General features: G+C 45.4%; 1 protein-coding gene across 1 annotated transcript in view; it reads left to right on the forward strand.

Annotated features, from left to right (window-relative positions):
• The window catches only part of LOC130131928 (liprin-alpha-3-like), a 63,984-nt gene that overhangs the window by 31,938 nt on the left and 7,032 nt on the right, over positions 1–25,014 (forward strand). Inside the window, 12 exon segments of the mRNA XM_056301653.1 lie at positions 1,425–1,671; positions 2,045–2,184; positions 2,736–2,884; positions 4,762–4,858; positions 6,568–6,649; positions 7,552–7,752; positions 9,392–9,454; positions 10,376–10,402; positions 11,556–11,731; positions 12,578–12,675; positions 14,348–14,523; positions 17,358–17,426. Of these exon segments, the coding sequence (XP_056157628.1) occupies positions 1,425–1,671; positions 2,045–2,184; positions 2,736–2,884; positions 4,762–4,858; positions 6,568–6,649; positions 7,552–7,752; positions 9,392–9,454; positions 10,376–10,402; positions 11,556–11,731; positions 12,578–12,675; positions 14,348–14,523; positions 17,358–17,426 (1,525 nt within the window).

Below are 25,014 nucleotides of genomic sequence, written 5' to 3' on the forward strand. Positions count from 1 at the left end.
TACCGGGTGGATGCCAGGGTGTACTATGTGGTTGTAAGGGTTTACCTGGTGATTGCTCTGCCCTGCTATGTGGTTGCCAGGAGTGGACTAGGTGAATATACAGAATAAGTTTTATTACACAGAATATATCTTATTTTGTATTTCTCATTTAATGTCTTTTTATATCTTCTGTACTTTGAATTGCCTTTGTGTAAGAAATTTGCTGTAGAAATAAATTTGCGTTGCTAGAGTAAACAACGGGGTCGCCATGGCATTACTAGGTGGTTGCTAAGCTGTACTAGATTGTTGCTAAGGTGTACTAGATTGTTGCTAAGGTGTACTAGATTGTTGCTAAGGCATACTAGCTTGTTGCTGAGGCACACTAGATTGTTGCTAAGGTGTACTAGATTGTTGCTAAGGCATACTAGCTTGTTGCTAAGGCATACTAGATTGTTGCTAAGGTGTACTAGATCAGCGTTTCTCAAACCTCTCCTGGAGGACCGCTTGTCCTGCATGTTTTAGATCTGTCCCTGCTCCAACACAGCTGATTCAAATGATCAACTCGTTATGAGCTCCCGAAGCTGCCTAATAACAAAACTGATCATTTGAATCAGCTGTGTTGGAGCAAGGAGAGATCTAAAACATGCAGGACAAGCGGTCCTCCAGGAGAGGTTTGAGAAACGCTGTACTAGATTGTTGCTGAGGCACACTAGATTGTTGCTAAGGTGTACTAGATTGTTGCTAAGGCATACTAGCTTGTTGCTAAGGCATACTAGATTGTTGCTAAGGTGTACTAGATTGTTGCTGAGGCACACTAGATTGTTGCTAAGGTGTACTAGATTGTTGCTAAGGCGTACTAGATTGTTGCTAAGGCGTACTAGATTGTAGCTAAGATGTACTAGATTGTTGCTGAGGCACACTAGATTGTTGCTAAGGTGTACTAGATTGTTGCTAAGGCATACTAGCTTGTTGCTAAGGCATACTAGATTGTTGCTAAGGTGTACTAGATTGTTGCTGAGGCACACTAGATTGTTGCTAAGGTGTACTAGATTGTTGCTAAGGCATACTAGCTTGTTGCTAAGGCATACTAGATTGTTGCTAAGGTGTACTAGATTGTTGCTAAGGCGCACTAGATTGTTGCTAAGGCGTACCAGATTGTTGCTAAGGCATACTAGATTGTTGCTAAGGCATACTAGATTGTTGCTAAGGCATACTAGATTGTTGCTAAGGTGTACTAGATTGTTGCTAAGGTGTACTAGATTGTTGCTAAGGCATGCTAGATCGTTGCTAAGGCGTACTAGTTAGTTGCTGGGATGTGAATTAAAAGACATTAAGTAAGAAATACAGAATAAGACCTATTCTGTAGACTCCCCTGTTAACGCCCTTGCAACTACCTCGGTCTCCAGTGGGTGTTTCCTCTCAACAATTCCCTCCTCTCCCATCAGACTGATCCAGGAGGAGAAGGAGAGCACGGAGCTCAGGGCGGAGGAAATCGAAAGCCGGGTGAGCAGCGTGGCCCTGGACGCCTCTCCCCTCCCCCCCTCCTCACTGGGGGGAGGACGGGACAGCGTTGGGAGGGGCTATATGACTCCCTCGCTCACCTCCTCCACCTTGGCCTCCCCGTCACCTCCCAGCTCCGGACACTCCACCCCCCGCCTGCCGCACTCTCCTGCTCGGGAGACCGACAGACAGGTACGTCGTCGCCTCCTGCGTGGCGTGTTTCCTGGTTGTCGGCGAAGTCGGACCATCGGGTTCCTGTCGTGTCTGGATAGCGTTGTCAGTAGATATGTGTGTTCCTCAAACTGATCTTATGCAAATTTATAAGTTTGCAAATAAAATCTGAGTGAAAATGTCAAAATATTGGAAAAAATACGATTTTGTTAAAATATTTTGATCCTCACTTACAGTGGGAAGGTTCAGGTTATTAGTAAAGAGTTTTTTTTTATTGACAAGCTGGAAACAGATTTTAATTTTTGTCAAACTTTCACCGTTTCCTGTCAGATGTCCTCATTACGCGTTCACAGAGAGATTTGTTTTCTTTTGTTTTCTGTCTCTCTCATTACAGAATAGCAAAGAGGGTGAAGAATGCAGAGCACTGGCCCTGATTGACTCCACCCCTCCTCCCGTCCCGCGTGCTCTCCGATTGGACAGGATGACCCACACGCACCCGGGGGCTGGGCTTGATGACCACCGCGAATTCCGCAGGTGCTGTGAAGTGTTACGGCTAAATAATGACGTGTCGGTTCACAGGAAACCCCTTTACGATGTCACTAAGAACTCACATTTGTTGGATATGATTTGTATGCTGGGTGGCGCGGTGGTTACCGCAGTCGCCTCACAGCAAGAAGGTCCTGGGCTCGACCCACAGGGTAGTCCAACCTTGGGGTGGTCCCGGGCCGTCCTCTGTGTGGAGTTTGTATGTTCTCCCTATGTCTGCGTGGGTTTCCTCCGGGGGCTCCGGTTTCCTCCCACAGTCCAAAGACATGTAGGTCAGGTCAATCGGCCGTACTAAATCGTCCCTAGGTGTGAATGTGTGTATTGGCCTGGTGGCCTTTTCCAGGGATGTCTCCCCACCTGCCGCCCAATGACTGCTGAGATAGGCCCCAGCATCCCGGCAACCCCGAGAGCAGGATAAGTGGTTTGGATCATGGATGGGTAGATGGATGGATTTGTATGCTACGGCACAGAGAGACGCTTTAAAGGTGACTGTGTGATCTCGCCTGTCAGACTTTCATGACGTCTCTCTTTCTGTCCAGTCTGTCTGCCGACGGTTCCACCACCGCCAGCCAGGATTCCCTCCACAAGGCTAGCAAGAAGAAAAGCATCAAGTCGTCCATTGGCCGTCTCTTTGGCAAGAAGGAGAAGGGGAGGATCGGTGGACCTGGACGGGAGTCGGCCTCATTGGGTGAGTGAAAGCGAGTTGATTCTTCGTGTGGTTTTCGGTCCAGCCAGGGAGGTCAGGATTTCTCCGGTGTTCAGTTCTGACCTCTGAATGCATTTCACCCCTTTGGATCAGCTTGGAGAAACCCAAGAGCAAACATGGACGCCCACAAGAAATTGGGGTTTGTGTGGCTGTAAGCCTCCATCTTGAACCATATGTCAGGAAGCTGTTCAGATGGTCCATCACAGTGTGACAGAAATGTGTCTGTGATGCGGCTCCACAAAGGACGTCCTGAAAAGTAAATAACCGGACAAAATGAATAAAAAATATGTGTGAATATGGTAGAATACAAACATGGTAAACACGTTTATGTGCGATATTGAAATGCAGGTGTCCTTCACTCACGGTGTTAATGGCGGTCTGAGTGATCGGATATTTCGGATCTGTTAGTCAGGGGGACTTAATAGCTCTGTCTGCATGCAAAGCAAATAAATTCATTACTTGGAAAATGTATGGGGGCGTCCGGGTAGCGTAGCGGTCTATTCCGTTGCCTACCAACACGGGGATCACCGGTTCGAATCCCCCTGCTGCCTCCGGCTTGGTCGGGCGTCCCTACAGACGCAATTGGCCGTGTCTGCGGGTGGGAAAGTGGATGTGGGTATGTGTCCTGGTCACTGCACCAGTGCCTCCTCTGGTCGGGGGGGGGAATAGCATGATCCTCCCACATGCTACGTTGCCCTGGTGAAACTCCTCACTCAGTACGTTTACATGCACAGTTAAGTCGAGCCACCGGTAGAGCTCGACTAGGCCATGTAATTGGACTACTGTCGTTGTCCCAGTATACAAGAACCAGGGGAGAGTCAATTTATTGACGGAAGTATGTCTGACCCCGGTACGGTAGGTGGCGATATGCCCCCTTTCAGCTGGTTGCTATTGGACCTTCTTCCGGTTGACCTATTGTTTCACATACCAATCCATCCATGTACTTTAGGATATTCAACTCCTTTAGCTGACGCAACATCAAGTTTGTCCCCTCGTCTGTCCAGAAATGCGTGGTTCTCGCTCCAGCACTCGCCATATCGATACCGTTGACACTACGCTGTTCGACTTCCGGGTGAAAGTCCGCCGCGGGAACTACGGATCATGCACAGAACGCCTAGGCCAGTTCAGGGCTGATCGAAACGTATACATGAGAGAGTAAATCGATCCCCGACCGCATTATCTAGGTGTGTTAGTTCGACTTCAGAAAATTCGATTTAGTACAATTTCAGTCGGACTAACACGTTTGCATGTGTTTTAAAAGTCCAGTTTTCGTCAGACTAACACAATAAATCCACTTTTTCTCACATCATGTGAACGTAGTCACCACCGTCAGGTGAAAAGAAGCGGCTGGCGACTCCACATGTATGGGGGGAGGCATGTAGTAGTCTGCAGCCCTCCCCGGATCGGCAGAGAGGGTGGAGCAGCGACCGGGACAGCTCAGAAAATAGGGTAATTGGCCAAGTACAAATGGGGAGAAAAGGGGGGAAAATCCAAAAAAATGTACATAAATAATCTGATACCACACAGATGTTTCCAGAATGAAAGGTGTCGTGCTGTTGACCATGTCAACGGCCACATTTTGTGATATCGGAAACATGTGGAGTTTGGGTCGAGGTTTCTCATCTGAGTTTCCAAGTTGGTTTTCGTCCTCGCAAGATGTCAGAAGTCCTGATCTCCCCAGCTGAGTGGAGTGCAGCGTTTTAATGGGGGGGGCATTACAGTGTGCTGTGTTTTAATGGGGGGGGGGCGTCAGTGTTTCAGAGGAGCAATATGTCCACCGTTACTAGGACGGATTTCACAGCAGGATTAAAACATTGAGGTGTTTCTGATTTTTTTTTTTTAACGTTTGACCTTCCCAGCCTCCACCCCCTCTGATGACCTGGGTTCGGCCGACCCCTTGGGCCTGGCCAAACTCGGGACTGGAACCGTGGAAAAAGACCGCCGCAGCAAGAAGAAGTAAGAGATGTATTCACCGTGATGAGAATTCCCTTTTTTTGACTTGGTGGCACAGCCGCTCCTGGGTACGATGGGTAGGTCCTGGGTACGACATTAAACTGCAACCGTTGGGTCATCGGCGACTAAACCGGCACCCCCACTTCAACCCTTTGGATGTTGTGAGGAGGGTGTATGGACACCCAGCAGGACTAAAAACAAAACCCGTTAAAGGGCGGATGAGTTCCTCTGTGTACCGAGGGCCATCCATACCTGCAGAGGAGATAGAGACCACCAGGTACTCCCCCTACTGAAACACAATGATGACTCAACCAAACTCAATCACCATAAATGGTGGAAGAGACTTGTTGAGGCATCAGCTGTGCTTCTACAACCTCCATAGGTTATGGAACTGATGAGGATGATGACTGCCACTCCCAAACTCAAAAAGTTGGTCACACCAGCAAAATTGTAGGAGCAACCACCACAAGGGAAGGAACAGCAGCAGAAGATAAACAGATGTTACATAAGCCAAACTACAACAAGCCACGTATTACCACAGCTGGGGTTGCAGAGTGTGTATCCACCTGGGCCACCCAGGCTGAAACTGACTCATCATACTGATGTTACTGAAACTGACTCGCATCATACTGCTGTTACTGAAACCGACTCACATCATACTGCTGTTACTGAAACAGACTCCCACCATACTGCTGTTACTGAAACAGACTCCCACCATACTGCTGTTACTGAAACAGACTCCCATCATACTGATGTTACTGAAACTGTCTCGCATCATACTGCTGTTACTGAAACCGACTCACATCATACTGCTGTTACTGAAACAGACTCCCACCATACTGCTGTTACTGAAACAGACTCCCACCATACTGCTGTTACTGAAACAGACTCCCATCATACTGATGTTACTGAAACTGTCTCGCATCATACTGCTGTTACTGAAACAGACTCCCATCATACTGCTGTTACTGAAACAGACTCCCACCATACTGCTGTTACTGAAACAGACTCCCACCATACTGCTGTTACTGAAACTGTCTCGCATCATACTGCTGTTACTGAAACAGACTCCCACCATACTGATGTTACTGAAACTGACTCACATCATACTGCTCTTACTGAAACTGACTCACATCATACTGCTCTTACTGAAACTGACTCACATCATACTGCTGTTACTGAAACAGACTCCCATCATACTGATGTTACTGAAACTGACTCACATCATACTGATGTTACTGAAACTGACTCACATCATACTGCTCTTACTGAAACTGACTCGCATCATACTGCTGTTACTGAAACAGACTCCTGAAACTGACTCCCATCATACTGATGTTACTGAAACTGACTCACATCATACTGCTGTTACTGAAACAGACTCCCATCATACTGATGTTACTGAAACTGACTCACATCATAGTGATGTTACTGAAACCGATTCACATCATACTGCTGTTACTGAAACTGACTCACATCATACTGAAGTTACTGAAACTGACTCACACCATACTGCTGTTACTGAAACTGACTCACATCATACTGATGTTACTGAAACTGACTCACATCATACTCCTGTTACTGAAACTGACTCACATCATACTGATGTTACTGAAAGGCAGCGCTCAATGGAAAAGACAACTGGACTCAAGTTAAAATGACGTGTGTTTACCTTTCCCCTTCCTCCCTGTATCTTCTTCTTCCTCTTCCAGACACGACTTGCTAGAGGAAGCCTGTCGTCAAGGACTGCCCTTCGCTTCGTGGGATGGACCCACCGTGGTCACATGGCTGGAGGTATGGCGAGACGCCACTTCGTTTCAGCTCCGTTCGGTTCGGATTAGTCGAGCGTCAGGTTGAACTTGACAGTGAGCCGGCACATTTGTGTTGCCGACTCCCCGCGACCATTTTTCTCAAACACGTCGGACTTTTGCTTGTCCCACAAACTTTAAAATGATCAGCTACTTCACAGGATGCGCAAATGTATTTAACTTTTTTTTTTAACTTATTAATAGTTTTTCATTTTGGTTTTTGTTTGCCATGGAAATGACTGGCGTGACGCTACTGTAGGTCTTCCATGGAGACGGTCGTGTCATCGGCGGATTATGATGTGGCTGTTCTGAGGTTCCTCCAGGACCTGTACTGTGTGGTCTATATGGTGCTCTTTTAAAACAGAGCTTACAAACTAAATGAAGACAAAAAGATTGGAAAAAATAAAAGCTTTAGGGGGTGTCCGGGTGGAGTGGCGGTCTATTCCGTTGCCTACCAACACGGGGATCGCCAGTTCGAATCCCCGTGTTACCTCCGGCTTGGTCGGGTATCCCTACAGACACAATTGGCCGTGTCTGCGGGTGGAAAGCCGGATGTGGGTATGTGTCCTGGTCTCTGCACTAGCGCCTCCTCTGGTTGGTCGGGGCGCCTGTTCAGGGGAGAGGGGGAACTGGGGGGGAATAGCGTGATCCTCCCACGCGCTACGTCCCCCTGGTGAAACTCCTCACTGTCAGGTGAAAAGAAGTGGCTGGCGACTCCACATGTATGGGAGGAGGCATGTGGTAGTCTGCAGCCCTCCCCAGATTGGCAGAGGGGGCGGAGCAGCGGCCGGGACGGCTTGGAAGAGTGGGGTAACTGGGAAAAAAAGAAAAAAAAAAGTGGCAAAAATAAAAGCTTTAGTCAAATCTTCCTCCCTCTCCTCCTCCCAGCTGTGGGTGGGGATGCCGGCGTGGTACGTGGCGGCGTGCCGTGCCAACGTGAAGAGTGGCGCCATCATGGCCAACCTGTCGGACACGGAGATCCAGAGGGAGATCGGCATCAGTAACCCCCTACACAGACTGAAACTACGCCTGGCCATCCAGGAAATGGTCTCTCTCACCAGTCCCTCTGCACCCGCCAGCACCCGCTCTGTAAGCCCCACCATGAACCAAATAACCACTCACGTGTAAGCAGATGGCCTACAGATACACAATAGACAGCAAATACATAGTGTAGGCAGATAATATGAGCACTTAAAGAATAAGGAGGCACTCGTTAATGAGCCTGGTCTCCTCCAACTATATTTTATTGGTACCAGATGCTGGAACCCATGCATGTCGCCGGTGCAAAATGGGGTATCGGGTGGGTTGTTGATCGTAATGTGTGTTTTACCCATAGACTATAAAAAAGATGGATGTACCACCTGTTAACGTCACCTTGGTTTCTGAAGGGGAATTTTGAAGCCTAAATCTTGGCGCTATACTCGGTGCCATCTTGTCACTTCCATGGAGCCAGAAAATCCAAACTTAGGCACCAAGGTGGACCGTGGGTGGAGCTGGGCTGGCACCGCGGTGGCAGACAGGTTGACAGACCTGTCAATCGAGGCAGACAGCCCTCGACATGGCACTTTTTTAATTTGTAATAACATCCTAACAGAACAATAATTTTCAATTTTCACCCTCGCACTGTGCAAGACTTAGCAATTGAGACCCCAACTTCTTCTGGAAGGAATTTCTAGACTTTTTATTAGAAGGCAGAAGTTGGGAATTGACGTAGATTGGGAATTAGATTAGAAATTTAGATTGACAGGGTGGTACGGTGGCGCAGTGGTTAACGCGGTCACCTCACAGCCAGAAGGTCCTGGGTTCAAGCCCCGGGGTAGTCCAACCTTGGGGGTCGTCCCGGGTCGTCCTCTGTGTGGAGTTTGCATGTTCTCCCCGTGTCTGCGTGGGTTTCCTCCGGGGGCTCCAGTTTCCTCCCGCAGTCCAGAGACATGTAGGTCAGGTGACTCGGCCGTACTAAATCGTCCCTAGGTGTGTGGGTGGAGCCTGTGATGGACTGGCGGGCTGTCCGGGGTGTCTCCCCGCCTGCCGCCCAGTGACTGCCAGGATAGGCTCCAGCATCCCCGTGACCCTGAGAGCAGGATAAGCGGTTTGGATGATGGATGGATGGATTTAGATTGACATTTCTTTGGAGCCAGCCACCAAGTGGCCGTGGTTGAAGTGCAAGTGAAGCTGCATCCACATTGTCTTCACCTTCACCGGCCATGGTGGTTGCCATTTGGTTTTACTCCAGAAGAAAGAGAAAGTACAGCTTTTCTCTCTCCAAGTGGCCAACAAACAGTAAATTAATCGATAATTTTATTGCTCCAAAAAGGAAATTTGTTTCGCATCCTGGATTTAAAGCATACAAGAGACAATCACAGTACACCTTACAGACCAGCCAGCGCACCCTTAACGTCCTCGTATCATAAAGGTTCACAGTATATCAAGAGTAAAGTAGCACCACGTCTTACAATAACTCTGCAAAAGTACATATGTGCAAGAACGCTGTATTATGTACAAAAGGCCAAGTAAGCAGAAGTGAGCATTAGCCTACTCGGTTATCATTAGCCTACTTTAGCAAATTATATTTAGGTCATGTGATGTCTTTTTTTTCTCACTAAGGTAATCATTCAACCACTCTAGTTTTTTGAGAGATGTGTGATAAACGCTTAAAAAAAGTTAACAAACTGAAATTTAAGTCATTGTGTTTGTTTGTTTGTGTGTTTGTTTGTTCTCATCTTTGCAGTCCACCAGTAACATTTGGATGACTCACGCGGAGATGGAATCGCTCACCACTGCCACCAAACCAGTAAGTTTGAGTATTGGTTTAAATTGGGGTTAAGCAGAACTCGGTGCTGTTGTTTTTTTTTACAAACTGACCCTGTTTACACTTGGTTTTAAAATGTGTTTTGGGCAATCGGGTCACAAGTGGACAGCGAGACACATCGCCGTTTACACCTGTGTCTGTCACGCGTCTCCAAATGCGTGCTGCTGACCACTTGTGATCAGATTTCATTCCTCCGAAGACGAAGAAGATTTCCTGTTACGTCCTTGTCTTGGACGCATCAGGACACATTAGCGTTTACACTACAAAAGACATGTGGTCAAATGCGTCCCAGACCACCTTGGCAAGTGGTTTGAGTAACCGGTTCACAAAAGGTTTTGGTGGTCGTTTACACTTGTATTTAGCGCTGCCCACTTGTGATCCGATCGCAAAAAAAACGCATTTTAAAACCACGTGTAGACGGGGTCTTAGATTCTCTGGGAACGTTTTGGGGCAGAACGAACCAGTCACATTAGCATCCGGCTCCGACATGACCGCTCTCGTTCTCCTCTCTGATGGAGCCTTTGTATCTTTATCACGAGGAGGCCGTTTTGGATGCTGTGTATTTTAGTTTCACTTCTTATTTTTGCTTTTTGATTTTGTCGTTGAACCTTCACTGACGATTTCTTTTCTTCTCCTTTTTCTCCGATTAGGCTTGTTTGACCACGCCTTTCCCCCTTACTGTTCCCTCCAAATCTGTTTTGATGCGACTAATTTCTAACTCACTAACAAAATTATTCCTCCTTCTGTCTTTCCTCTTCTCCTCTCCATCCCACCCTCCTCTGATACCTATTTACGGTAAAACAAACGCACTCATCCTTGCAATCTGCCCCTCACCCTCCTCCTCCTCCTTTTTCCACCTCTCGCTCCTTCTCTTTCCTTTTCCTCTTTGCTTCGGTCAAAAAGGAGCAGAAGGAGTTCAGCTGGGACCAGGTGAGTGGATGTGCCTCGACCCTTTGTGTCTCAAAGACGATACAAGAAAAATTGATTTTGATTAAAACGTCGTTTAAAATATAAATTTTAGGGGCGTCCGGGTAGCGTAGCGATGTATTCCGTTGCCTACCAACATGGGGATCACCGGTTCGAATCCCCGTGTTACCTCTGGTTTGGTCAGGCGTCCCTACAGACACAATTGGCCGTGTCTGCGGGTGGGAAGCCAGATGTGGGTATGTGTCCTGGTCGCTGCACTAGCGCCTCCTCTGGTTGGTCGGGGCGCCTGTTCGGCAGGGGGAACTGGGGGAATAGCGTGATCCTCCCACGCACTGCGTCCCCCTGGTGAAACTCCTCACTGTCAGGTGAAAAGAAGCAGCTGGTGACTCCACATGTATGGGAGGAGGCATGTGGTAGTCTGCAGCCCTCCCCGGATCGGCAGAGGGGGTGGAGCAGCGACCGGATGGCTTGGAAGAGTGGGGTAATTGGCCAAGCACAAATGTGGAGAAAAGGGGGGAAAATACATTTTAAAGATTGAGATGAACCACTTAGGATATGGTGAGAAATCACTTTTGTCAAAGCGACTTCTGGTGTTAAAAAAGCGCTATACAAGTTTAATTTATTAGTATTATTATTATTAATAATAATGATAATAAAGCTGGTTTATGCATTTCTATGCATTCTGGTTTATACAGCTAACCAAGTACAACCTTTGTAAAGTTCCCAATGCTCCATCATAAATGCTAATTTCTGTTCAGTCAGATGTTTTGTTTATGATTTGACCTTTCCTGTTATTTAGTTTTGTGTTGCGTTTTCACCTGAATCGGCATGTGTCACTTTTCTTGTACTTTTTCTCCCTGCAGAGAAGTTAAACCAAACACGTGTATGTCACATTCCTCGATGATATATATACACATAAACATATGTGCAAATATAGGATGACTAAAGACAAGGGCTTTGATGGGCCCTGAAGGGAAGCTATTGGGAACACACTAGATACATAGTCACACCACTGAAAGGGATGAGTCGATGCTATCGATCCCTGATAATGTTCTCCGACAACACCCGTTTCGGGTGCCGTGGATTCATTGTTGAATTGCACGTTTTTAAATCTTCTTTGTATGCCTCTCCCCACCCCGTCCTCGCCCTCCTACAGATTCTGGCCTACGGGGACATGAACCATGAGTGGGTCGGAAACGAATGGCTGCCCAGTTTGGGTCTGCCGCAGTACCGCTCCTACTTCATGGAGTCCCTGGTGGACGCCCGCATGCTGGACCACCTGACCAAGAAGGAACTGAGGGGTCAGCTTAAGATGGTGGACAGCTTCCACAGGTCGGAATGAAAGACACGGACCGGTTGTTTGATTGGATGTTTGGTCGCTTTTCGCCCGCCCCCGTTTGAGTGTGGGCGTCAGCTATTGGCTCTCTCGTGCGTCCATCTTTATCAGCTGTCAGCTATCTCCTCTCCTCTCTCTTCCTACCTTTTACTGTACTGCCATTGTGTGTTTAGAGTAAATGTTGTAGGCTTGCCAACACAGTGTCTTCTTTATGAGGACCTTTAAAAATACCTTTATATGGGCGTCCGGGTGGCGTGGCGGTCTGTCTATTCCGTTGCCTACCAACACGGGGATCGCCGGTTTGAGTCCCCATGTTACCTCCGACTTGGCGTCCCTGCAGACACAATTGGCTGTGTGCTGGTGGGAAGTCGGATGCGGGTATGTGTCCTGGTCACTGCACTAGCACCTCCTCTGGTCGGTCGGCCTGGTGGAACTGGGGGGGAATAGCGTGACCCTCCCACGCGCTACGTCCCCCTGGTGAAACTCATCACTGTGAGGTGAAAAGAAGTGGCTGGCGACTCCACATGTATCAGAGGAGGCATGTGGTAGTCTGCAGCCCTCCCCGGCTCGGCAGAGGGGGTGGGGCGGCGACCGGGACGGCTCGGAAAATACGGTAATTGGCCAAGTACAATTAGGGAAAAATCCAAAAAAAAGAACATTTTGTATTTTTTTTAATTATTATACCATATGTAGGAATTATTTTTTATTTTTTGTAATTGTGATGACGGTTATTAGTAGTAGTAGTATTTGTATTTGTCATCTATCGTGTGGTCCTCTGATAGCTTCCCTAGAAACCAGTAGCAGTTCATTTAAGTTTAAATCTCTCTCTGTCTCTGTCTCAGGGTGAGTCTGCATTATGGCATCATGTGTTTGAAGCGTTTGAACTATGACAGGAAGGAGCTGGAGAGGAGGCGGGACGATAGCCAACACCAGAACCAAGGTGAGGAGACCTTTTACCTGCTGCAAAAGATGATGGCCCTCTCCCAAATGGCACACTTGCAGGCTCGTGGTGGTCAACATTTGCATGTGTATGACCATCTAATTTACAAGTTTTGAAGAATAAAAACTGTTGATATAGTATAAATCTAATGGTAGGCAAAACTATAAAAGGTATGTGCTTCTCTGCGTGATAGTCAGGATTTCTGTCATCAGTTTGCTTTTCTGTAGAATTCATTAATTCATCTTCAGCCGCTTCTCCGGGGTCGGGTCATGGTGGCAGCAAGCTAAGTAGGGCACTCCAGACATCCCTCTACCCAGCAACACCCTCCAGGTTCTGCTGGAGGATCCCAAGGTGTTCCCAGGCCAGATTGGACATGTAGTCCCTCCAGCGAGTTCTGGGTCTACCGCGGGGACTCCTCCCAGTTGGATGTGCCCGGAAAACCTCCAAAGGAAGGTGCCCGGGAGGCATCCTGATCAGATGCCTGAACCACCTCAACTGGCTCCTTTCGACGCGAGGGAGCAGCGGCTCTACCCTAAGCTCCCTCCGGATGTCCAAGCTCCTCATCCTATCACTAAGGCTGAGCCCAGACACCCTACGGAGGAAACTCATTTCAGCCACTTGTAGCTGCGATCTCACCCTTTCGGTCACTACCCAAAGCTCATGACCATAGCTGAGGGTTGGAATGAAGATTGACTGGTGAATTGAGAGCTTTGCCTTCCGGCTCAGCTCCCTCTTCACCACAACGGTCCGGTACGACGTCCGCATTGCTGCTGATGCTGCACCAATCCTCCTGTCAATCTCCCACTCCATCTTACCCTCCCTCATGAACAAGACCCCGAGATACTTGAACTCCCTTCACTTGAGACAACAACTCATCCCCAACCCGGAGGGATCCACCATTTTCCGGTAGAGAACCATGGCCTCAGACTTGGAGGTGCTGACTCTCATCCCGGCCATTTCACACTCAGCTGCAAACCGCCCCAGTGCGCGCTGGAGGTGGCGTTCTGAAGAAGCCAACAAAACCACATCATCTGCGAAGAGCAGAGATGTAATTCTGAGGTTCCCAAAACAGACACACTCCTCACCTTGGCTGCGCCTTGAGATCTCGTCCATGAATATCACAAACAGAATCGGAGACAAAGGACAACCTTGGCGGAGTCCGACACCCACCGAAAACATGTTTGACTTTGTGCCAAGAATGCGGACACAGCTCTCACTTTGGTTATACAAGGACCGAATGGCTTGTATCGACTGCCTCGGTACCCCATACTCCCGCAGTACCCCCCACAGAGTGCCCTGGGGTACACGGTTGTAAGCCTTCTCCAAGTCCACAAAACACATGTAGACTGGCTGGTCAAACTCCCATGCCTCCCTCAGCACTTCCGCAAGGGTAAAGAGTTGGTCCATTGTTCCACGGCCAGGACGGAATTCTCATTGTTCCTCCTGGATCCGAGGTTTGACAATCAGTCAGCTCCTCCTTTCCAGCGCCCTAGAGTAGACTTTCCCAGGGAGGCTGAGCAGTGTGACGCCCCGATAATTGGAGCACACCCTCCAGTGCATTAGTTATTTATTGGTACATTAACCAACTTATGTGTGCTGCTGCACATACTTTTTCATCACTTGGCAACTGTAATTTCAGGCCATGACTTAATTCCTCTTCACCTCCCTGCAGATGTGATGGTGTGGTCCAATGAGCGAGTGATGTGTTGGGTGCAGACGATCGGTCTGAAAGAGTTTGCAGACAACCTGTCAGAAAGCGGAGTCCATGGCGCCCTCTTGGCTCTGGACGACACCTTCGACTACACAGACCTCGCCCTCCTCCTGCAGATACCCAATCAGAACACACAGGTACTCCACACAATTAAAGCTACACTCCTGAAGATTTACACTGCAACAACTGTCCTTTTTGATACTTACTAATGCTGACATCTTTACAATGGAAGCTAATGCATGAAGATCCAGATCATGAATGCTCTTGTAGTTGCTCATTTTAATGGACACTGTTTGAATAGGCGCATTGTGCTTCCATCTTCATCATAGCAGCCAAATGAGGAAGAAGAAGGCAGGTAGTGTTGAGTCTGAAGAAGTGAAGTTGTTGTGTCTAACAAACAGATATGACAGAGCAAGCTGGTAGAAGACATTTACCAACAGATAGTACAACATCCATAAGTAAAACTCAGGTTCAACCAGATTTGTTTTTGTTGTTGTTGTTGTTGTTTGCTTGGTGGTAGGGAAAGTGCAATGTAAGTAAGTGCAATTGGTGAATAATACTTTACAAACATTCAGAGTTGTAGAAATCATCACATCAAACCTCTTCACCATCTTTTCACCATGATTCAGCATTGTGTTTCAGGGGAAATGAACTGAATCAATCCACCCCCACCCACCCACTTTTAATGAACACAGTCCCTCAGTTATCCAAATGTACAACCATTGGTGTAGCCTAGTGGTAAATAAAAAGGTGGTCAAACTATGATTTTCAGCCATTGAGTTTAATTAGGCAACCAACACCAAATATGGGCAATATTTTCAGAACAGCCTTAATTTATGTTTTCCCAAAGATATACTATTCTTAATAGTTGTACATCAGTTTGATACTGGTTACTTTGGCGTTTGCTATGAATTAATGTATTTAAGTTACTGTGCATCCGGAAAGTATTCACACCCCTTCACTTTCCCCACATTTTGTTATGTTACAGCCTTATTCCAAAATGGATTAAATTCCTTTTTTTTTTTTCTCATCAATCTACACACAATACCCCATAATGACAAAGTGAAAAAGGTTTTGTAGAAGTTTTTGCAAATTTATTAAAAACAAAAAACGGAAATATTGCATGTACATAAGTATTCACACCCTTTGCTATGACACTCAAAATTGAGCTCAGGTTCATCATGTTTCCACTGATCATCCTTGAGATGTTTCTACATCTTGATTGGAGTCCACCCGTAGTAAATTCAATGGATTGGACATGATTTGGAAAGGCACCTACCTGTCTATATAAGGTCCCACTGTTGACAGTGCATGTCAGAGCAGAAACCAAGGCATGAAGTCAAAGGAATTGTCTGTGGACCTCCGAGACAGGATTGTATCGAGGCACAGATCTGGGGAAGGGTACAAAGAAATTTCTACAGCTTTGAAGGTCACGAAGAGCACAGTGGTCTCCATCATTCATAAATGGAAGAAGTTTGGATCCACCAGGACTCTTCCTAGAGCTGGCCGCCCAGCCAAACTGAGCAATCGGGGGAGAAGGGCCTTGGTCAGGGAGGTGACCAAGAACCCGAAGGTCACTCTGACAGAGCTCCAGCGTTCCTCTGTGGAGATGGGAGAACCTTCCAGAAGGACAACCATCTCTGCAGCACTCCACCAATCAGGCCTTTATGGTAGAGTGGCCAGACGGAAGCCTCTGCTCATTAAAAGGCACATGACAGCCCGCTTGGAGTTTGCCAGAAAGCACCTAAAGGACTCTCAGACCATGAGAAACAAGATTCTCTGGTCTGATGAAACCAAGATTGAACTCTTTGGCCTGAATGCCAAACATCATGTCTGGAGGAAACCAGGCACCTCTCATCACCTTGCTAATACCATCCCTACAGTGAAGCATGGTGGTGGCAGCATCATGCTGTGGGGATGTTTTTCAGCGGCAGGAACTGGGAGACTAGTTAGGATCAAGGTAAAGATGAATGGAGCAAAGTACAGAGAGATCCTTGGTGAAAACCTGCTCCAGAGTGCTCAGGACCTCAGACTGGGGCAAAGGTTTACCTTTCAACATGACAATGACCCTAAGCACACAGCCAAGACAACGAAGGAGTGGCTTCGGGACAAGTCTGTGAATGTCCCTGAGTGGCCCAGCCAGAGCCCAGACTTGAACCGCATTGAACATCTCTGGAAAGACCTGAAAATAGCTGTGCAGCGACGCTCCCCATCTAACCTTACAGAGCTCGAGAGGATCTGCAGAGAAGAATGGGAGAAATACCCCAAATATAGGTGTGCCAAGTTTGTAGCTTCATACCCAAGAAGACTTGAGGCTGTAATCGCTGCCAAGGGTGCCTCAACCAAGTACTGAGTAAAGGGTGTGAATACTTATGTACATGCAATATTTCAGTTTTTTATTTTTAATAAATTTACAAAAATTTCTACAAAACCCTTTTCGCTTTGTCATTATGGGGTATTGTGTGTAGATCGATGAGAAAAAAAAGGAATTTAATCCATTTTGGAATAAGGCTGTAACATAACAAAATGTGGGGAACGTGAAGGGGTGTGAATACTTTCCGGATGCACTGTATATGTCAGCCCAAAATAGGTGGGTGATTTGTAGCCTGCAAATAAAAAGGAGGGCAACCTACGTTTAGGTGCGTTCACCCTCCACTACACCATTGTGTACATGACTGCCTTTTCATCACTACCGCCCAAGTCATCATGGTCTAATTGTGTCTGTGGCCAACCTTAAAGTCCTGTAGTGTCTCCTCAGGTTTAGAAAGTGTCATTCATTAATATCTGACCTCAGACCGAACGTTCACGCAGAAGCCTATTTCACACAGCAGGCTGATACGAGTGATTATCTTTGTCAGAAATTCACATCACCACACCTGCTGTTTCTTTAATGCCAAGATAATCCGGATCCTCAGATCTGTTAATTATCTCCATTCGTGGTCTTGAAACGCTTCTCTTCCCTCTTTTGCAGGCACGACAGCTTCTGGAGAAGGAGTACAATGCACTCATCTCTATGGGAACGGAGAGGAGGCCCGATGAGGTGAGACTGCGATGCACGGCACCAGAAATCAATCCAGATAATAAGGGGGCAGGCGTGTGTACTGACAGATGGAGCCCGCGTCGAGGCGATGTCGCACGAGGACGGGGCCTTTTTTATTCGAGCTTTTCAGTTTTTCCACTTTGTTTAAAATGTATCGGCGAAGGGGCCGTTTCTCTTCTGTGACAAAAGTAGGAAATGAGAGAAGTCTTTTTTTTTCCTTTATAGTTTGAGCTTTCATTTTAGCTTCACATAGCACCGCTGGCGCTTTCATTGATGTGCTAAAGTGGTTCAGCTGTAACCAAACCACAGCTAGTTTTTAATCTATAACAAAATCTAAAAACGTCCAACAGTGGCGCAACCAATTATGCATTTTCAGATGGTGCGTACTGTCAGATTTACTCGAGTCAGACTTATTTGTATTGCTGTAAATCACAAAGTTGGGCTTTGCCATCACAATCATGTCCTGTACAATATATGATGCCCCCTATCCTTAGATCTTCAGTTTGGATGAGAAAAAACTCCACAGGAAAAAAAACCTTCAGAAGAACAGATAGACATTTTGATAGGTGCCAAATGGACAGAGAACACAAGCAATAAAAGATTTACAAAACCCACTCAATGAGAAACTACATGAAAACACACATAACAAACTTACACATAATAAAACCTTAGCAATTAATAAAAAAATTATAACAATTGTTAATTTGTGATCTGTGTACCCTCCCATTGCAAATCAATTATACTTTCACTTCTTTTTATATTCTATACACTTCAGAAGTCCCTCAGGACAATACAAACATGCTATATTTCCTAGATGTTGTGGCTCTCCCTGTCCTTTCCGACCAACTATCTGACTCTTTGGATTCCGCTATTACTTTAAATGAACTAAAGGAGGCACTACACTCTATGCCAAAATCCAAATCCCCAGGCCTGGATGGTATCCCTACCGAGTTAATAGGAACTCTATCGGACTTAGTTGGACCAACCCTTCTAGGTTGAATCAACTTTTCTCTCTCAACTGGAGCATTCCAGAGATCAAAAACAGCACTTATCTCTCTTCTTTTGAAAAAGGATAAGGATCCCGTGGAGTGCTCCAGCTACATGTCCTTGTCAATTTTGAATTGTGACCTTAAATTATATGCTAGGGTCCTGGCAAGGCGACTGGACACTTTAATTGTTTCTTTGGTCCATCTTGATCAGGCTGGCTTTATAACCGGTAGACTGGTTTCAGACAACATCCGCCACTTTTTACATGTCATAGATGCCACGCCAACACAGCATTCACCGTGTGTTTTAAAAAGCCTTTTACCTGATGGAGTGGGACTACATATGGGCAATTCTCAAGAAATTTGGTTTCGGACTAGTCTTTATTAACATGTTCCCTACCCTATATTCTAGTCCCACTGCACTTGTTCAAACTGGACATCCAGGCTCTTTAGAATTTGTGAAACAGCTCTACCAGACAAGGTTGCAGCCTTTCTCCAGGTCTGTTTGCACTCTTGATAGAATCTCTAGCACAAGCTGGTAGGCTACATCCTCATATATCCCCTATTAGAATTCAAGGTATAGTGCATAGTGTCTTGCTCTATGCGGATGACACTGTTGTATCTGGCGGCTATCAGGAATTGGGAACAATTTATTGTCATTTCATATCATGTGCTTGCATCCACAAAAGAAACGAAATTTCATTTCCCCCAGCCCACAGCAGTGCAACATAAAATACAAAAACACATATTCAAAACTTCCCAAAAACAACACCACCAAAAACATACAAAAACAGAGAGAACAAAGCAAAAAACACACAAAGTTAACAACACAGTCCACCCAGTGCAACACAGTCCAAAAATTCCACTTTCCAGGATGACTGTTGGAACTGCCGGTCTGCATGGGCTAGCAGTTAGCTTAGCCTACCCTGCTTCCACATCCTGTCAGACCACCCTCGGTGTTTCCTCTTCGGGCGCAGCTCTGGGGCAGGGCCATTGTCCTCGAGAATCCCCGCACACAGCAGACCAGGCTCCCTCAGCTGACCCAACGCTAGCTCTCCCAGCCAGACACCTTCGACACACCTCCCCCGCACTCCACATGATGACACAAATGCAGACACAGACAAAAACACTGCACAGTTGACGCTAGGTGAGGCTGCCGCCAGACCACCCTCAGTGTTATCTCGGTGTAATCGGAACTGCCGGTCAGCATGGGCTAGAAGTTAGCTTATCCTGCCCCGCTTCCGCATCCTGTCAAAGTGACTTGGTGTTTCTGCTCAGGCGCAGCTCTGGGCAGATCCATGGTCCCTGGACCCACAGGATGCAGCAAACTAAGCTCTCTCAGCTGATCCAACGCCAGCTCTCCCAGACATTAAACGAAATCGATGATCAAAATAAAAACTTCACATGATGACACAAACTTAGACGTAGATGTGGACAAAGACACTGCATAGTCGGTACTAGGTGAGGCCGCCGCAAAGGTGAGTTCGCGCCGCCATCTTCCCACACCGGAAGTGGATATTCATAACTCTATCCCACATGTACTGGATCTCTTTGAAAACTCTGGCAAATTTTCTGGTTATGAAATTAATTGTCAAACTCTATTTTGATGCCCCTTAACAATTCTGCAATTGGCCTTCCTGTCTTGTATATGCCAATTTCCCTGGATAACAGCGGATGTACTTATCTTGGCATCTCAGTTAGACTGAAACTCTCCACCATTGTCAAACATAATTACAATACAGTTCTTGGAAAAATTAAATCTTATCCAAACAATTGGTTCCCCCTCCATTTAACTCTCCACGGTCAGACCTCTGTCATTAAAATGAACGCGTCGCCTCGTATAAATGTCCTCTTTTCTATGCTACCTCTTTCCCCTACTTTAAATCAAATCAAATCAATTTATTTGTATAGCCCAATATCACAAATTACAAATTTGCCTCAGTGGGCTTAACAGCAACACAACATCCTGTCCTTAGACCCTCTCATCGGATAAGGAACGACTCCCTAAAAAAAAAAACCTTTAACAGGGAGAAAAAATAGGGAGAAACCTCAGGGAGAGCAACAGAGGAGGGATCTCTCTCCCAAGATGGACAACGTGCAGTGGATGCTGTGTTTACACAATTTACATAATACAACATTGAAAGAGGATAACACAATTATAATGGACTTATAAAATTTATGAAGAATATGATGCATAGGATTCCAAATGGTATCCAGATGCCATCGGAACAGTCCAGGACCCAAGCCATGGGACCAGCATCAATGTGTAAAAAAAATAAATATATATGGATTTATAAAAACAAAATGTGGTGAGGAGAATGGCAGGCAGCGTCCAAGTGGTGACCACCATCACCACAGAGACTGGGAGGAGAACCGACTGCACGTGCACACAAGGGAGACTCACATTACACCATTCACACACAGAAAAAGAAAAGACATTCAGAGAGAGAGAAAAAACACGTGAGAGAAGAGAACAGTTTGCAATAGTCATTAATCATAATCAATTAAGTCATCAATTAGTCATAATCTATATAATCTGGTTGGCAGAACAGTGGTTGGTAAATTCATTGAGACAGAAAACCAACCCGCCATGCTGTACAGGTTGTGAAGCACTCAACTTAAAAGCAACTAATTGTAAACTAAGGCAAAAAGATGAGTTTTAAGTTTGGATTTAAAAGACTCAGCAGACTCTGATTGTCTGATGGCAGCAGGCAGGTTATTCCACAAGAATAGGGCCTGATAGGAAAAGGCCCTGCTGCCACCAGCTGACTTCTTTTTAACTTTGGGTACACACAGGAGCCCTGTATTTTGAGAGCAAAGAGCTTGAGATGGAATGTACGGTTTAAGGAGATCAGACAGGTAAGATGGAGCAAATCCATTTAGGATTTTATAAGTCAGCAGAAGTACCTTGTATTCTGATCTAACATGGATAGGAAGCCAATGAAGGGAGGCAAGAATTGGTGTAATATGGTCAAATTTCCTAGTGTTAGTTAGGATTCTAGCAGCAGCATTCTGAACCATCTGAAGATTTTTAGTACTAGAATGTGGCAGACCTGAGAACAGAACATTACAGTAATCAAGTCTGGATGAAACAAATGCATGTATTAGAGTCTTTGTGTCAGCCATGGAGAGAAAAGACCGAATTTTAGCTATGTTACCTAAGTGAAAAAAGGCAGTCTTGGTGATTTCTTTAATGTGCTTATCAAAAGAAAGGCTGGGATCAAATGTAACACCAAGATTTTTGGCTGCCACACTTTGTGAAACCACAGAGTCGTCGATTGTTACTTGATCAAATTGGTGTCTGTGTCTAGCAGGGCCAATGACTAGCATCTCGGTTTTATCTGAATTTAAAAGCAGAAAGTTTAGTGACATCCAATTTTTCACAGTAGCCAAGAAGGCCTCTAAGTTAGTCATTTGAGTATGATCATCAGCCCTTATAGGCACATACAGCTGAGTATCATCAGCATAGCAATGGAAATTTATTCCATAACTGCGTATAATTTGGCCAAGAGGTGTAATGTAAAGAGAGAAAAATAGAGGGCCAAGAACTGAGCCCTGAGACACACCATATTTAACGTCAGAAAATGTTGATATAATATTGCTATAGCAGTCACAATGTGTTCTTCCAGTAAGTAGGACTTCAGCCAAGAGAGAGCTAATCCAGAGACACCAAAATTACAATTTAATCTATCTAATAGTATACAGAGATCAGTGGTGTCAAAGGCTGCACTGAGGTCCAGTAGTAGAAGCACAGAAGTGGAATCAGAGTCCACAGCTAGTAAAAGATTGTTCACCACTCTGGTCAGAGCAGTTTCAGTGGAGTGACAGGGCCTGAAAGCCGATTGAAAAGGTTCATATAAACTTAGCACAAAAAGTAAGGACATTTGTGTTTGGTAGATTATTTCTTTGTTGTAACAATGCTTCTTGGCAATAAATCTTATATCAGGCACCTGATTGTCAGCACCCGGTGTACCAGAAGCTCAAAACAAGAGTCAATAGCAACAGCAAAATAAGCTGTTTGGCATTGGCAGAGAAGAGTTGGCAAATTTTTCATGGGTGCAACCATTATACTCAGCTCTGCTGCTCATCCCTCAAATGCATGTTCCTTACAAATCTGGCACCATTTAAAAGGGAAATAAACATGCTTTCCAACGGTATATGATTTATTGCCAAGAAGCATTGTTACAACAAAGAAATAATCTACCAAACACAAATTTCCTTACCTTTTGTGCTAACTTTAGATGGTTTTCTTTTATATGGGTTGAAAGTTGTTGATACACAACTCTCTAGTAATTTAGAAAAGAATGAAAGATTAGAGACTGGCCGATAGTTATTAAGAGATCCTGGAACGAGGTGCGGTTTTTTAAGTAGAGGTTTAAACACAGCTGTCTTAAAACTGCTGAGAACAATGCCAGTAGTAAGTGATAAATTAACAATGTCTAGCATTGTAGGTCCCAGGAAAGGCCAGAGGTCTTTAAAAAGTTTTGCTGGTAAGGGGTCAAGTAGGCAAGCAGTTGGTTTAGAAGCTGACACGAGCTTAGTCAAAGTTTCAAGAGAGATAGTCTCAAAAGCTGTAATAACAGGGACTATCAGTGCCTCATTGTATAGATATGAATTTGGTAAGACAGGATCTGCAGCAGTAGCTGGAGTTGAAGAACTAATTTTGTTTAAGATCTCATCAACCTTATTGCAGAAAAAATCTAGAAATTCATGGGCTGTGAATGATGAGCAGCTAATAGACAGCTTCTTTTTAGTAAGTTTAGATACAGTGTCAAAGAGAAATCTGGGGTTATGTTTATTAATATTTATTAAGTGAGAGAGATACGATGTTTTTGCAGTAGATAAAGCACGCTTGTATTTCAATAAACACTCGTGCCACGATAGGTAAAAAACTTCCCATTTTGATTTTCGCCATTTACATTCTAGTTTCCTGCAGGTCCGCTTAAGAGCACGTGTCTCGTCATTAAACCAGGGTGTAGGCCTCTTTAGTCACCTAGCTCTGGTAGTGAGAGGTTCAACTGAATCGAGGAGACTAGAGAGGGCCACATTTAAGTCACTAGGTAAATTTTCAACAGAGTCATTTACCACAGTGAAAGGAGCCAAGACTTGAGGCAGCTGCTGGCCAAATGCAGCTACAGTGGAGGGACCACTGTGGCGAGTGGCAATTTCATCTGTGCTGACATTAACTGGACAGGCCAATAACACTTCAAATTTGATGAGAAAATTATCTGACACAGCAGATGTGGTTGGTAAGACATTCAGATCAGAACCAGCTACAGCTATCCCTTTAGATAAAACCAAATCAAGGGTGTTACCACTGCAATGAGTCGACTCTTGAACAAACTGAGTGAACCCAAAATTGTCAGCTAGTGCCAGAAAGGCTTTACTTAGAGGATCAGCAGCCTTAATCAGATTAATATTGAAATCACCAATAGTTAGAATCTCGTCAGAGTGAGTAACAAGGCCTGAGATAAATTCTCCAAATTCTTCAAGAAATAACGAGTAACAGCCAGGAGGCTGATGGAGTATCACAATTTGGACTGAGCCGAGTCTATTCATGGCTGAGGGAGATGGACCAAGAATAAGAGACTCAAAAGACTGGAATTTAGATTCAAGTCTAGAAGTCAGATTGAAAAAAGATTTGTATATTAAGGCAACGCCCCCACCTTGTTTATTTCCCCGAGCTACATGGGCATAAGAATAGTCAGGCGGGGAAGCTTCATTTAAGAGAAGGAAAATATTTGGTTTCAGCCATGTTTCACATGACCCAATCATATCGAAACTATGTTCAAGAATCAGACCATTTATTAGTAAGGCTTTGGTAGACAGTGATCTGATATTTATGAAACCAAATTTAAACGTCTTGTGGAAGTGATCAGTAGTAGGCAGAACTTTAGAGCTACCAATAGGTAGACTACTTTAGATATCTTTAAAGACATTGATACCCTGTGCGGGAGTTTTGTTTGGAATGGAAAATCTCCGAAGCTCAGTCCATCTACATTCAAGTGACCCAAAAAAGTTAGGAGGCTTTGCTTTTTACTACTGGGCCTTTCAGCTCATAGCTTTCAAAATCTGGCTGGAACCATCCTTCAACATGCCCTGGCCATCCAAGAGGACGCTTTGACATGTCCTACTATCCAGGATTTAACTTTTTCTGGTGTGAAATATAGGACAATGCACCAGTGTTTCAGCTCTATCATCTCCAACACCTTGACTCTCTGGTAAGGAATTGAGAAATATTTATCAGTAACATGTAAATTCCGTGATCAATCCCCTATCAAGAATAGCAACCCCTGTCTTTCTGTCTCCGTGCCTTTTTCTTTCACTAGCTGGGCCAAAGACATTTTTTAATCAAGATGGTTTACGTACCTTGTCTGACCTGAAGGATTCATATTCCCTTCCCGGTTCTTTTTTTTTTTTTATTTCAGGCTCCATACTGCTCTGAAAACCTATGGTGTTTTTTGGAACTCCTAGTATACATAGAATAGAATGCACTTTATTTGTCATTTGTACATACATACAATGAAATTCACTCTCTGCATTTGACCCATCCTAATTATGTGGCTAGGAGCAGTGGGCAGCCGCTGTACAGCACCCGGGGG

Source organism: Lampris incognitus (assembly GCF_029633865.1).
Source record: "Lampris incognitus isolate fLamInc1 chromosome 17 unlocalized genomic scaffold, fLamInc1.hap2 SUPER_17_unloc_1, whole genome shotgun sequence".
Lineage (NCBI taxonomy): Eukaryota > Metazoa > Chordata > Actinopteri > Lampriformes > Lampridae > Lampris > Lampris incognitus.